General features: G+C 40.5%; 1 protein-coding gene across 2 annotated transcripts; it reads left to right on the forward strand.

The window, feature by feature from the left end:
* Positions 1–473: 473 nt before the first annotated feature.
* On the forward strand, positions 474–12,116 carry kif3a (kinesin family member 3A). Of its 2 annotated transcripts, none has more exons than XM_070836721.1 (17): positions 474–611; positions 1,129–1,411; positions 1,638–1,782; positions 2,234–2,318; positions 2,459–2,564; positions 2,823–2,962; positions 3,101–3,298; positions 3,503–3,677; positions 3,776–3,874; positions 7,864–8,020; positions 8,122–8,302; positions 8,959–9,069; positions 9,269–9,394; positions 9,747–9,800; positions 9,888–9,956; positions 10,108–10,238; positions 10,989–12,116. In XM_070836721.1, the coding sequence occupies exons 1-17, from the start codon at positions 606–608 to the stop codon at positions 11,035–11,037; spliced, it is 2,115 nt and encodes a 704-aa protein (XP_070692822.1). In that variant the 5' UTR covers positions 474–605; the 3' UTR covers positions 11,038–12,116. The 2 variants fall into 2 exon arrangements, with proteins under 2 accessions (XP_070692822.1, XP_070692823.1); XM_070836722.1 differs by having other exon boundaries at positions 1,138–1,411.
* The last annotated feature ends 2,715 nt before the right edge of the window (positions 12,117–14,831 follow it).

Below are 14,831 nucleotides of genomic sequence, written 5' to 3' on the forward strand. Positions count from 1 at the left end.
TTTCTTCACTGAAAATTGTTACTGCCGATATACATCTGCAATAAGGTATTTATCAGCCCAGTCAAAATCTAGTTTGTAGACTTTCACTATTACAGTATTTTGTGCATAGAGTACATGGCAGATTAATGTATGTATAAGCAACCTAACACACAGTAAACTTGGGGCTAGGCAGCAGATGCCAGTATAGGAATGTCATACACAATATGTACAAAATGCACAGAGATCGAGAGAAACAGGGTTTCATGGCCCAGAAACTCATTTTTTCATGGACCCCTCAGCGAATTAGTCCAGTCATGTCCATCAGATGTATAATATGTTGTGCAGTTTTATAATTCTGTACTAAATCTCTGTCCCACCTCTCCCTGAGGATGGCCTCTATGTATGTATGAACACAATGATGCCTTTCTGTTCGGCAGCAACACACTTCCTCCCTCTGTCACGCATGCGCACTCTGACTCAGACCTGACAACGAGCTATCGGATGTAAGGCTTCGATAATATGGGCGTTTAAAATCCTCGGATAACTTAAGACTCAAATGAACAAAGCCTTACAAGCATTTAATTGTCATTACACATATTCTACAATAGTCTGTCAGCAGTCTCACTATGCCGGTAAGTCGCTGCGCCTGTCTGAATTTTTTGTTTTGTTTGCAAACGGGTTCCTCCCTTCCTCCGACCTCACTGATGTGATGCTAACCGGCTAGCATCCTTAGCCTACCAGTAGCCTCTCCTGTAGCATACAGGGACACGGTATAACCTTCTGTTCCCAAAGACGGAGTGTTACCAGTCACCACAAACCAGTGGGCGTGAATTATTAACCGTGTGGGTATTTGACAGAAAATAATTTCCAAAATTAGCTGTCGTCCGTATGTTGTGCTAGTCAGCTAGCTAACGACACCGTCAACGGTAGTTAACGTTAGCGGTTGCCTGCCTAGCAACCCAGCAAACGGCTACGTCCTACCGACTAACGGTCAACAAGCTGGACTGGTGCTGTTTAAACCGCTGGACGTTTATACCCTGATGTCCATATTGGTTCAATGCAATTATTGGTTTGTTAGTTAATTGGCACACTACATACTAGCTTACATCATATGGCATTAGTATCTCTAATCGAGGTTTCTTTTTTCAGAGCAATAAGCTTGAGAAACCTGACAAGCAGGAGGTCAATGATAATGTCAAGGTGGTGGTGAGATGTCGTCCGCTCAACCAGAAGGAGAAGATGATGGGCCACAGACAGGCCGTCGTTGTGGACGAGATCCGTGGGACCATCACAGTTAACAAGCTGGAGACTCCCCATGAGCCTCCCAAGACCTTCACGTTTGACACTGTGTTTGGACCAGACAGCAAACAGCTGGATGTCTACAACCTCACAGCCCGCCCCATCATTGACTCCGTATTAGAGGGATACAATGGTAAAAAGGACATGAATACCAGCTATCATTTTTTAGCAATAAACCATTGCTGTAAAATCTACAACATCATGCATCCACTCCATAGTCTTTATGAATCTAATCTTCATTTGTGTTTCCATCAACCGTAATACAATATGAAACCTACAATTATTTATTTCATCTTGATTTTTTTTATATTCTATGCAGGCTCTGGTGGTGTGACTTTATGCTTTTCTGTTCATTTCAGGCACCATATTTGCATATGGGCAAACTGGCACAGGAAAAACATTCACCATGGAGGGTGTGAGGGCAGTGCCAGAACTCAGAGGGATAATCCCAAACTCCTTTGCTCATATTTTTGGTCACATTGCCAAGGCAGAGGGTGACACAAGGTGAGAAAGCAATCAGTCAGTAAACCTTCACCAAAACATACCTCGTGTACACAACAAATGAGACACTTTTCTTTTCCTTCCACACGCAATTAGTCCTGCTTGTGATGCGCATGTGTTTATGTTAGGGCCAAAGAAAGTGGAAACTTAAGTGATCTGGTTATTTTTATGTGCACACACCACGCAAACAACTTTTTGAAATGAAATAATGCAAATAATGTGGACAGAACTTGACACTAAATTACTTTGGCTTTGTACTGAAGCAACAGTTTCACCTGAATGTACTGTTATCTGTCTCACTACTTATAAGGTTTGGTTTATCGCCCTGTAAGTAAACAAGGTCTTGTCAGGTAAAACAATTGCTATAAATGAAACATTTATTTTAGGTCTGTGCTTTTGCAGTTTTTACATTTCAGCATTTATCTGACCTTGAACACACAATTAACTTCAACAGATTTTTGGTTCGTGTTTCCTACCTGGAGATTTACAATGAGGAGGTTCGGGACTTGCTGGGCAAGGACCAGATGCAGAGGCTAGAGGTAAGATAATATTCAAATTCAACACTGAAACATGGAGTTCAGTGATTAATAACAAAAACCTTTGAGCATCTGTTTGGTTGTGCTTATCGTTTGATGCTGACAGCAATTTTCCTTGACATAGTTCTATTTTTTCATCACAGGTTAAAGAAAGACCGGATGTTGGCGTGTACATCAAAGATCTCTCTGGTTATGTTGTGAACAATGCTGACGACATGGACAGGATTATGACACTGGGCCACAAAAACCGTAAGCGGAGTAACAGAGAGGGAAATAGATGCCCACAAATTCAAATATTGATATATATAATATATCAAAAATTTTCACTGAGATCAGTGCAATGCTTACAGTATGTCAGATAAGAGAGTCCTTGCTCGCAAGAAATGGAAATGCAGGCAAACATTAAAGAGGCTTAAATAATCTATTCTGAAAAGATTAAAAAATATCATTTCAGCTAAAAAATTTAAGTTTGTGTTTTTTGATCAAATATTATTTCACTGTGTTTAGGTTCTGTTGGTGCCACAAACATGAATGAACACAGCTCCCGCTCCCACGCCATTTTCACCATCACCATCGAGTGCAGTGAGAAGGGCGTGGATGGAAACCAGCATGTGCGCATGGGAAAACTTCATCTGGTTGATCTTGCAGTATGTATCTGGGGCCTAACATTTCTGAGTATTACTTAACTACTTCCTGGTAAATTTGATGATACAGATATAAGTAAGTTATAAGCCTTATCGACCACAATCCATCTAACCACCGCCAATTAATCTGCCACCCGACAGGGTTCAGAGAGACAAGGCAAGACTGGAGCCACGGGTCAGCGTTTAAAGGAAGCAACAAAGATCAATCTGTCTCTCTCCACACTGGGAAACGTCATCTCTGCCCTGGTAGACGGCAAGAGCACACACGTTCCCTACAGGAACTCTAAACTCACCCGTCTGCTGCAGGATTCACTTGGTGGAAACTCCAAGACGATGATGGTACAGTGAAAGTGAAAACAATCTTAGAAGCATGTGTACATGAAGTTGCACAAAAAACTGTTATTCTAACTAACCAATACCCCATTTTAGAGAGCAATAAATGTGGAAAATTAATGTTTTTCAAGCATTTGTAAATTCTAAGCATTGCACTTTAACAATTCAGTTTTTGCCTCACTTTTTATATGACATACTTCTCCCCACTAGTGTGCAAATATAGGCCCTGCAGACTACAACTATGATGAGACCATTAGTACCCTGCGCTACGCTAACAGGGCTAAAAACATCAAGAACAAAGCCAGGATCAATGAGGATCCTAAGGATGCCCTGTTACGCCAGTTTCAGAAAGAAATTGAGGAGCTAAAGAAGAAATTAGTGGAAGGTAATGAGCCTGGCAGTAAAAAATAATTATGCTGTTTGGATTACAAGTATTTTTTTAAAGACCAATCCATGTTTTAAAATTATTTTGTGTGATTTTAGGTGAAGAGATCTCAGGATCAGAGGGCAGTGGATCAGAAGAGATGGATGAAGGCGATGATGATGGAGGAGAGGCAGGAGAAGGCCGCAGGAAAAGAAGGGGTAAGAATTTGTCATTTGTGCATACATAGATTCAAGTGCACTTAGGGGAAATGACTTGCATCTCTCTTGCATCTGTTCATGCAATCTTCATAAGCATTTTTTCATGCCGTGGTGTAGTATGTGGTTTTGGTAAATGATATACATCTGTATAATATTTGGACATCTAGTTACATCTTTTATCACCATGTTAATTGTAATGAGTCCGTTTTCTGTTCCTCATAATTATCTAGCTGAAGTTGCTTAGAAGTCACTAGTTAGACTCTAGTCTTGGCTAACAAGCTTCCAGTATCATAGCACTGCTCTAATTTAGGAGTTCCCCTTGTATTCTCACCTTCTACTCTTCTCTGTGAAAATGGTCAAATACCAATGAACAAGCATCTTTACGTTGTTGCTGTATGCTGCAACACTGACACTAATGCTCCTGTGATGCCATGCTCTATGGTGTATTCATATTGCCGTCTCTTAATATTTTCCAGCTGTCCTAATTCTGTCAAGTACTATAGTATAGAATAAGATAAGATAAACCTTTATTTGTCCCACATTGGGGACTCTCAATTAATAATAACAAAATGATTCTGCTTCTGTGAGTATGGTGCTGTATTTGCATGTGTGGACTCACAGCTGCCCTATTTATTTATTTATTTATTTATTTATTTATTACATGTGCATATATTTTGCTTCAAGCTCTTCAAACCAAGGGCTCTCTCCATTTCTACCACTGCCTGTTTCTCACTGCAGGCTTTGGTGGAAATGGTGCTTCCTGTGTTTCTTTTCCAGACAGCAGCAGCAGCAGCAATAGTTCAGAATTTGCCTGCTCCTCCTCAGTGCCACCGTTTACTGAGGACAAACCTCAGAATAGTGAGTTGGAGCAGCACGCTGCTCTACCAACCCACCTGCCCACAAACTTAAGCCCTTTTCACACATAGAGCCTGGAAGAATATTGGTTCTAAATATCAATGTAAGGCAGGATTTTTGGGGGGTGCCGCTGAGCTCCTCTATTCGGAAAAATTACGTGTTGAGTTGGTCGCTTGTGACTTATCCAGACTTTCTAATCAACAATTTGCAGTCACTGCTGCAGGATATCAAATTGCAGAAAAATAAGACCAAGGATGAAGAGTGTATCAGTTCTCATACTGCACTGGCAGTCTAAATGATAAGAAAGCATATTCAGCTGTTTGTCAGTTTGTCTCTGTTACTTGATTGCTGACTTCAGACAGTGCTTTTGGAGGATTACCCCCACTGAAGCGTCCCCAGTAGTTGTCAAAACACCCAGTAAATCCCCTTGAGAGTTGTTTATTATCAATTTCATAAATTGAATATAACAGAAAACTTTGCAGTCTACTCTACACAGTGTGTAGAAAAGGTTTCAAGGTATATTTTCTCTGTTCAATTCCTTGCTTTACTTGCATGCTGTTTGTAGTTTAGCCATGTTTCTATTTATGTTTTGTAAACAGTTGGTATGAATCAAGAGCGATTTGTCTGATGTCTGCTGAGTGTGGTTTTTTTTTTTTTCCTTTTTTGTGCTGTTTATATAGGTGGTTTTCTTTGGGGGATTTTCTAATGACACCAGTGAGTCATTCGTAATATATCCTTTCTAAAGTATTGATTGAATAAGCTGACTTTATTACTTTTCTGTTCTTGCTTATTATATAGTATGTGAAATAGCTGAGCTGTATTATTGGTTGACAAGTGACTAGTTTTTGGTACAGACTCAGATCTGGGTGTGCAATCTGGAAGTGTATCAGTAAATCAATAATTCGTTTTTGGGGCATTTAATTTTATGCTAATCAGAGAGACAACAGTTGAGAGATGACAGGAAATAAGAGAAAAAAGATGGGGAATGACGTGTAACAAAGTTCCCCTGTCAGAAGCGAAGCAGGGATGTTGTCATTCATGGTTGACACCCTAACCACTAGATCACCAGGACTCCCCTTTAAAGATTTAAAGATCCCCTTTAAGGAATTTTTAAACAGGTTCAGGGTAAGTTTTACAATTTATTGCATTTCCTGTTTCCTGTTTTAACACTACCCGAGTTCTACAGATCCTGACCTCGTTGCAGGTTAAAATGAACAACTTTAGAGGGTTGTGCAGCCTAAGTAGAAGGTATTGTGGGATCGCTTTCTAATTTGCATTGCATAATTAATTCAGTCAAAGTAAATAAACTTCATGGTATCTTACCCTCTTAATGTTGTTCCTCTAATTGACACTTGAGCTATTTAAGACCCTGGGTGTGTTAATTGCCGGAGTTAATTTTCACAGAGCATTTATGGATTATAGTGCATGTGTGAAAGGGGCTTTATACTTTCCCTGTGTCTCTGCCACTCCTGGATCCCCCACTCCTGATTTTTCATGTTCCAAACATTATTTGGATTTACATGAAAATGATTGCATAGGTTCCTGATGTGCGCAGGTTCACAAGAATATCTCAGGACTGATCCCTGGATTCAAATGGGAGTGTTGCACTGTTGAACCGATCGGCACCATCTGATGTACATTTGCTCCTATCTTCTTCACGCATGACCTAAATGACCACTCGATAGACTTTAGCCGCGTTTCCACCGGCACGACTCGACTCGACTCGACTCGACTCGACTCGACTCGGCACAGTTTAGGTTGCGTTTCCACCGGCCCTAGTACCTCCTCGGCCGGGGTTCCAAGCGAGCTGAGTCGAGCTGTGAATGTGACGTCACCAGAGTGCATGCCACTGATTGGCCAGGGAGCGGCGTCACTTGATCAGTCATGACAGCGACTCATTCACAAGAATCAAACTCGCCGTTTTTAAAACCTCGGAAACAGAAACTGTGCGTTTTATTATTTCTGTGAATGAGGTAAACGGATACACGCAAAACAAACGCTCCACGTCCTTAGTTGTGTTTGTTTGTGCCGCATACAAATTACGCTACTGGAGTTTCGGCCCACCTTGCTATGACGACCCCGCCCGCTAGAGTCGAGTCGAGTCGAGTCGAGCCGAGTCGAGCCGAGCCGAGCCGAGCCGAGCCGAGCCGAGCCGAGCCGAGTCGAGTCGAGTCGAGTCGAGCCGAGTCGAGCCGAGCCGAGTCGAGTCGAGCCGAGTCGAGCCGAGTAGTGCTGGTGGAAACGCGGCTTTATTCTGCATGTTTCTGCAGTCATATCCCCAGTTTCATCATACACCTCTGCCAGGATTTATCATGTAAGCTGTAACTCCTCTCCCACAATTCACCCACATCATGTTTCATTATGTGAAGTGAATTATTTGTTTTTTTTTGTCTCATGTCTATTCGTTCCTCTTTTGGCATTTTGTATGGAAACTTCCTTTTGTGGTCTTTGATCTGCCTCTCTCCCCCTCCTTGCCCCTGATGTGGTGTTCCACTCTGTAGAGTCATGAGACTTTCGAGTTCACTCTGTAATGTGCTGCTCTTTGTCTCTCTCTCTCTCTCTTCCTGGGTTCAAATGCCGCCTGTCTGGCTTGCTATACACCTCTTAATTCAAGAAGAAAGAGGTTGGTGTAAGAATCTACATAGTCCTACTATCCTGTCGCAATGGTGTCTCTGCTCGCATAAATTATCCAGATGGCTGATGTGTGCTTCAGTAGCAATTTCACCATCTCTGACTAATCGGATGAGAGATTGTACAATCGCTGTTCACATTTTTTTGTCTGTCAATATATGTCACCTGTTACTGTCATGTTGTCCATTTTCATCTTCATAGCCATCATGTCATGAAGAGAAGTGTGCACTTGATATAGTGATGCTTACACTAATAGCAATTCAGAACTTTGCTGGATCTTACTGTTGCTCACTGTTAGGACCGAGGTACATTCACAAAAAACACAAATTTGAATTCTGTAGAACAAAGTAAAACTGCATATATTAGATAATACTAATACTGATTAAAAACCACAGCACGCAATTAATTAATCTGCATTCAAATCATTCTAACCTATTCACTGACAAGTACTTGGAATGGAAAGATGCATCTACATGCATGACTCCTTATGTGTCTCTGTAAAGGGAGGAAGAAGGTTTCCCCAGACAAGATGGTGGAGATGCAGGCTAAGATTGAAGAGGAAAGAAAGGCCTTGGAGGCCAAGCTGGACATGGAGGAGGAGGAGAGGAACAAGGCAAGAGCAGAGCTGGAGAAGAGGGAGAAAGACCTTCTGAAAGCCCAGTGAGTCCATGAAAAGGAAGATATGTGCACTTCAGTTGTAAGTGGATGTGGTAATGTGGTAACCGCTCATCTGATACCATATCTAACATCTTACATCGTAGGCAGGAGCATCACCTGCTGCTGGAGAAATTGTCAGCTTTAGAGAAGAAGGTGATCGTGGGTGGGGTGGACCTCTTGGCCAAGGCTGAGGAGCAGGAGAAGCTTTTGCAGGAGTCCAACAATGAACTGGAGGAACGTCGCAGGAGAGCGGAGCAGCTGCGGAAGGAGCTGGAGGAGAAAGAGGTATGGATAGATGTCAGCGCAGTTGGATCTGCACAGTTCAGAAACCCAGTCCAACCACCAAATACATGGATGCTGATGACAACTCCTCACTTACTTGTGTATGAAATGATTACATGAATATGTGCATTAGTTACATGGTTAATGTATTCAGAGCTCCATTGTCAGCTGTAACTGTCATCATCTGATTTTAATGTTTAATGCTTTTGTTATTTGTTTACTAAGACGAGTAAACAACTGAATGAAGGATTTGACCAAAGTCATCAGATGGTGTATTTGCATGGGCAAAAACAATTTCACTTACGTAGTTCCATTTTCAGTAGCACATGAAATATCCGTGGTGTACCACTCAGCTATCTCTACAGTGGCTGAGATATGACATCAGATACCACACTGTCTGCATGAGGTGGCGATCTCAGTATTAGCCAGATTTATACTGAAATGGCTACGTCATCATGGTTGGAAAATATGGCTCATAGCCACCCTCCCACTCTGTTTGTGTTGATGCACATCAGCAGTTTCTTACATGCACAAAGAAACAGTTGTAAGACATAATTTTGACCTGTGCCCCTTTATCCATGTAGGTTCTATGCAGTCCTGACCACAGACTATAACTTGCCTGCCCCTGCTTAATCACTGATCCCTCTCTCCTAAAACAGCAAGAACGTCTGGACATTGAAGAGAAGTACACTAGCCTGCAAGAGGAGGCTCAAGGAAAGACCAAGAAGCTGAAGAAAGTGTGGACCATGCTGATGGCTGCCAAATCAGAAGTAAGCAGAACATTAAAGAGAAACTGTTCCTGTCCGGGCAGCAGGGTGGTGTGGTGTTGTGGGACAATCATGCAGCACCTAGGATCATTTGCCCAAAGACTGTCACGAAGGACTGAATTCCTATAGAAAGTGTATTAGAATACTTTTTTAACCAGAGCTTAAACTTGAGTTTTGAAACTCATTTTGTTTTGTCTGTCAGATGGCAGATCTGCAGCAAGAGCATCACAGAGAGATCGAGGGCCTCCTGGAGAACATCCGCCAGCTGAGCCGAGAGCTGCGGCTCCAGATGCTCATCATAGACAACTTTATTCCCCAGGAATACCAGGTGTGCATCTGCACTCACATTTGTAACACTGATTTATTTTGCTCAATACATATGCCTTGTATTGTTACCTCATATCCGTGCACACAAAGCAAACACCAAACTTTATTGAGCTTGTGTTTGAACAGTTATTTTTATCTATTCAACTGTTTCTTTTCTATTCTGTGTATAATAACTCGACACTAGCTGCTGGCTAATACAGTTGATCCATTGACATTGGCTCTCTGGCTTGTAAATCACTCACAACTTCAAACCAAAGTCATGAACATGTAACAGGCTGCACACAATGTATAAGCACAGAGACGACGTCTGTCCTTGTGTCTAATCTGTATATTTTCTCGTGTCTCCTGTGTAGGAGATGATAGAGAATTACGTGCACTGGAATGAGGACATCGGAGAATGGCAGCTGGTGAGCTCACTGTGCGTAACTCATACACACACTGTGGTTTGTTTGACATCAATTCAATGCCTTTCTACTTTGTCTTATGACTTTCAGAAATGTGTGGCATACACCGGCAACAATATGAGAAAACAGACCCCTGCTCCAGACAAAAAAGAAAAAGATGTAAGTTCTTTGTATGTTTTTTTTTTTTTTTTTTTTGTTCATGCCTGATATTGTTTTTTGTGTAATAACTGATATTCCTGATATCTTTCTCCATTCCCGCCTTGGCATTGTATTGTTGACCTCACTCTTACTCCATCCCTGCCCCCTGTAGCCATTTGAAGTGGATCTGTCCCATGTGTATCTGGCCTACACAGAGGAGAGCATGCGGCAGTCACTGATGAAACTAGAGAGACCCAGAACCTCTAAGAGTGGCAAGAGTGGCCGACCCAAGACTGGTAGAAGGTAGTCTACTTCCTACACAGACTAGACAGGTTGACATGCCACATCCTGTTGAGCATTACTGATGCACCAAGACACTGAGTGGTTTCTCAGAGCTTGTTTCTCTTATCAGTCTCTGGCCCCAGTTTACATTTGTCACTTCAGGAATTTCTTATGCAGAAGTTACTTAATACAGTAAGCAGTTAAGTTGCAACAATAGCAATTAATCAGGTTAGCCATTAACTATCCATCAACTAGCACAAACACTTGCATGGGTTTTACTATAGGCAGGACTTGACTGTCTCTCATTGACACTGCTCCGTCACCCACACAGATCATAGTACATCTCCTGAGGTGGTCCGAACAAGCAGAGTTCAGTCCATCTCTATTGCTCCTTGGTTACATTTCCCCTTGCTTTTTGTAATATCAGATCTTTTTGTCCACGACGCAAGTGTAAATAGGTTTTTCCTGAAAAGCAAAAGCCTGATTCTGGGCTAATTCGTTAGCTCTTAGCTAGTTAACTGCAACTTTAAACAGGTGGTATAACACAGTTTGTCATTTGTACTTGAATTAGACGACAACGAGTAACAGAAGAGTTATTATTTATGGATGTTGGGCCACACTGCACATTTAGTGTTTAGTAGCATTTTGACATGAAGCGTTAGCATGACGGTATTTGCTGTTATCACGACGCACTGCTATTCTGAGAAATGAGAACGGCAAAAGCTGCTTGAAGTTGCTGATAACACTTATCGTATATACATCTCCACACAGGAAAAGATCTGCAAAGCCAGACGCTGTGATCGAATCCCTCCTGCAGTGAAGACAGCAAATAGAAGAGCTTGGTTTCACTGCAACTTTCATGTTACATTAGGAAAACAAGTCATTAGTCGAGTCTGGAGAATTTTACTGTTGAACATTATTTAAAAGACTATCTGAATACACTGTATAGCTGGTAAGTTTTAAATGTGAAAGAGCTGCACCTTGATAGGATTAAGACGTCTTGGCCAAGACAACCTGTCATTTGTATCATAGTGTAAGACTTCTCTGAGGATGTCCAATGTTTTAATGTTGCTTTGGAGCATTAACAGCCTCTGTTTTAATTAAGCTGAGTACCTCTAGCATTAAGGAGGAATTAACCATAACCTCATTTCACTTGCAACGTCATTAGTTTTGTGACAACCACTCTGAGAGAGAACTGACAGGATGTTAAAAAAAAAAGATTTGAGGACATGAACCAGAAACTGCTTTCATATCTTGTGAGATTTGTTGAGTGTATTTAACACACCAAGTGTTGCACTGAACTCTTCACACATTAAGTCATAACTTCTGTTTTACTGATTTCCTGCTATGTAAGAAACTGATTCATATTAAACAACTCATGCTGACATGAATACATGATAATTCTAAGTGCGCATTTTCACACTTAATTATTCTACCCTGAGCACAAGCTGTAGCTGTAGCCTCAGTGTTTCTTCCCATTGAATACAATAAATCATTAACATGGAGAGAAATAAAAATAAACATCAATGTGGCGAAAAGAGGAGGGTACATGGTATCAAGTGTGTTACTGAAAAGTGCATTTTATACTTATTCCTTTAGGTCAGACGCACGGAGGCATGCATGCCGGCCAGCTCTTATGTTCGTGCCATTTGCTAATCTAAGCAAGTCATCTTTTTTATTTGTTTTCAAATGTCAGAACACTTTGTGTAATATTAAAAATGCATCATACATACTGTATGCCTTAGTATAATGCACTAGTTTTTTGTGGAGATAATTTAATTTCATCATGTTCTGTAGTGGAGGAAAACTGACTTTTATGTTGTATCATAATGTATGTAAAATGTTTACATCGACCCCTGGATATTTTATTTATTAAATTATTTTACACGTTTTATCTCACATTCTTGGTGCTCTTTGTCTGTTTAATTAGTAAATCAGTGATATTCTGTGTCGTTTATTAGTGCTCTGAAAAAGCTTGAAATGGCATTCAAGTACCACAAGAAATTCTTCGTGTTTTTGTAATTGATGTCTTAAAAAAAGTAGTGTTCAACAGTCCTGTCTGTGGTTTTAAAACAGCTGTTGCTGGTTGACTGAACAGTTTTACTTAAATGATTAGGATGGATCGCTGAAATCCAAAACCTTATAAACAGACACTGTGAATAGTAAGAAACTTTAACAACGAACCACTGTCACATAGGGAATTTATTTGATGTATAAATACAAATACATAAAAAATGAGGCAATAGACAATAAATAATAATAAGACAAGACAATAAATATTACACTTTACAATAAATAGAAATAACTTATGTATGTTACATGTGTTAGATATTAAACATGATCACGTGCAGGAGTTTTTGCGATCACTCTTGTCTTGTTGTCCACGCATTTTATGATGTCATTCAGAAAGTCTTGTAGTGGACAGTGTTTGGTCAGGTGCACTGGACAGTTGACACTCTCAGTCTGAAATAAAATCATTGTGGCAGTTTTCATTTTAAATGCACAAAGACTGACAGAATGCAGAGCTGAAACAATATAGAACATGTTTGGCATCAAAGAGCTTACTCACTGTGAGCAATGCCTTGTCACTGGATGAATATAGCTTTGGTTTAGGACTAAAAAGCATCTTCAGTCACAATGAATCACTCCTTACCTTCTTGTTGTAAGAATGCAAGAGACGGGTGAGTTTCTCTTCTTTTAAAGCTTTGGTATTATTCAGAATCTTCTCAGCCAGACAGAAGAACTCTTTCTGTGAAGACAAAGGCACAGTTAGTAGTGGCGTCCAGCAAGCCTGAGACAGGGCTGAGTTAGTGTAATCAGTGTCATCAATAAAACTTAACCTTGAGGACTTCACAAGTTGCATGCAAAGTGTGGATGTTGCATATCTGACCAATGTCAAACACCACTGTGTACGATAATCAGATTAATTAAAAAAATGTTCATACCACGCATGTTATGTTCTGTTTTGATTCTATCTTCAGCATGTCTTCATTCAGCAGATTCTGTGGTGAAATAAGTGGTGAAAGAGTCAGTTTACCATCAAACAAACAAACAAACAAACAAACAAACAAAACAAGCATTTTTGCAGTTTTCTTACGCTTTCATTTAACATTTTCTCTGCTGCTTCTTTAATTAATATCAGCTCATCGCGCCCTGGTTTGTGGACTGATGCTGCGTAGACCACCACAATCACCATCATCATCATCGGTGTCAGACTGTGAATGCTGAAGTTCTTCATGTCTTTGAAAGAGGCTTTGAGTGCCGTCAGGTGGAGCAGAAGAGTTGAATATCCTACACACTCTTACTACTGGTGCTACTTATATTGTCATTGTGGTTACCACAATATACACACGTCAGAGGGGAAAATACCAAATAAGGAGTAAAGGATGATGTGTATCAGTTTTACTATCAAATGTTCCGGTAGTGACAGAATTCTCTGTCTATTACAAGGAATTACCTGCTTATCATCAATATGCTCACCAAAGGCTGTTGCCCTTCACCTTGTGTTAAGATGTGATGCAATTATAACGTAACCCTACTAACCATACTGTGATTTCACTGAGAAAAACTTTCATATTCCACTTTTACGAAGCATTTTTTTTTTTTTTTTACAGTTGCTCTGCCCTCAAAGTTGAATTTTACAGCCTGCTATGAACATTAGATGCATTTGGACCTTTTTTTTTTGACTGGTTGCAGCAGAAAAGTGCAGGTGAAACTGGATTGTCAACAAGGAAGGATTGCTGATGTATAAAACGTAATAAACAGACACCATGTGAATAATAAGAGACTTTAACAACAAACCACTGTCACATTATAACTTATTGATGTGAAAATACAAAAACTAAAAAAACAAAAACAAAATGTAAGAAAATAAGTATCATAATAAATAAGAATAGTTTATGTATATTACACATGTGACTTAAATGATAGGTACGATCAGCTTTTTTACGAAACTGTCAAAGACATTTTCTGCACATTTTATGACGCCTTTAAGGAATTGTTTTAGAACACTGTCTTGGGTCAGGTCGACAATCCCATACTGCTCCGTCAGGGAACAATCCCAGTCTGGAACAAAATCAATGTGACAGTTGTAATTTTAAATGCATAAAAATCTACCTGAACACTGTCGTATCTTCTCTGATGATGATGTGCAGTTGATGAAAGGAAACTTCCGCTGACAACGACTTGGTGAATAAAAATAGGTTTATTGCAAAAAGGTCAGTTGGCCAACAGGCGACATGGAAGCCTGGGAAGACGTTCAGCTAATTGTAGGAACAGACAGTGTAACCCCCGGCCGAATCTGCTGCCTGTGTCCCCGTCTCCTCTTGAGCCCACTCTGTGGTCACCTTATATACTCTTCTTGACCACCTAGCTCAACATCTGGTGTCTTTGTTAAAATGCAAAGGAATGTAACATAAACATCTGCTTCCCTCTGTGTCCAGATAAGGAGGCAAAGGTCAGGTCACTCCTGCCGAGGTCATGCTTTCCAAGGTCTGATTCCTTTAGATAAGCAGACACCAAACAGACACAAATACCAAACGGACACATAAATACATAAATAACACTCTTAAATGCACACATCAGATACCACAACACAAAGCTGAATCACTCAGT

This window comes from Pempheris klunzingeri, chromosome 9, assembly GCF_042242105.1.
Source record: "Pempheris klunzingeri isolate RE-2024b chromosome 9, fPemKlu1.hap1, whole genome shotgun sequence".
Classification (NCBI taxonomy): domain Eukaryota; kingdom Metazoa; phylum Chordata; class Actinopteri; order Acropomatiformes; family Pempheridae; genus Pempheris; species Pempheris klunzingeri.

Bases quoted from the DNA above. Each gene is read 5' to 3' on its own strand.
- kif3a (XM_070836721.1), top strand. The intron at 9,395-9,746 runs GTGTGCATCTGC...TCTCCTGTGTAG, and splicing joins TTATTCCCCAGGAATACCAG to GAGATGATAGAGAATTACGT. The intron at 9,801-9,887 runs GTGAGCTCACTG...TATGACTTTCAG, and splicing joins ACATCGGAGAATGGCAGCTG to AAATGTGTGGCATACACCGG.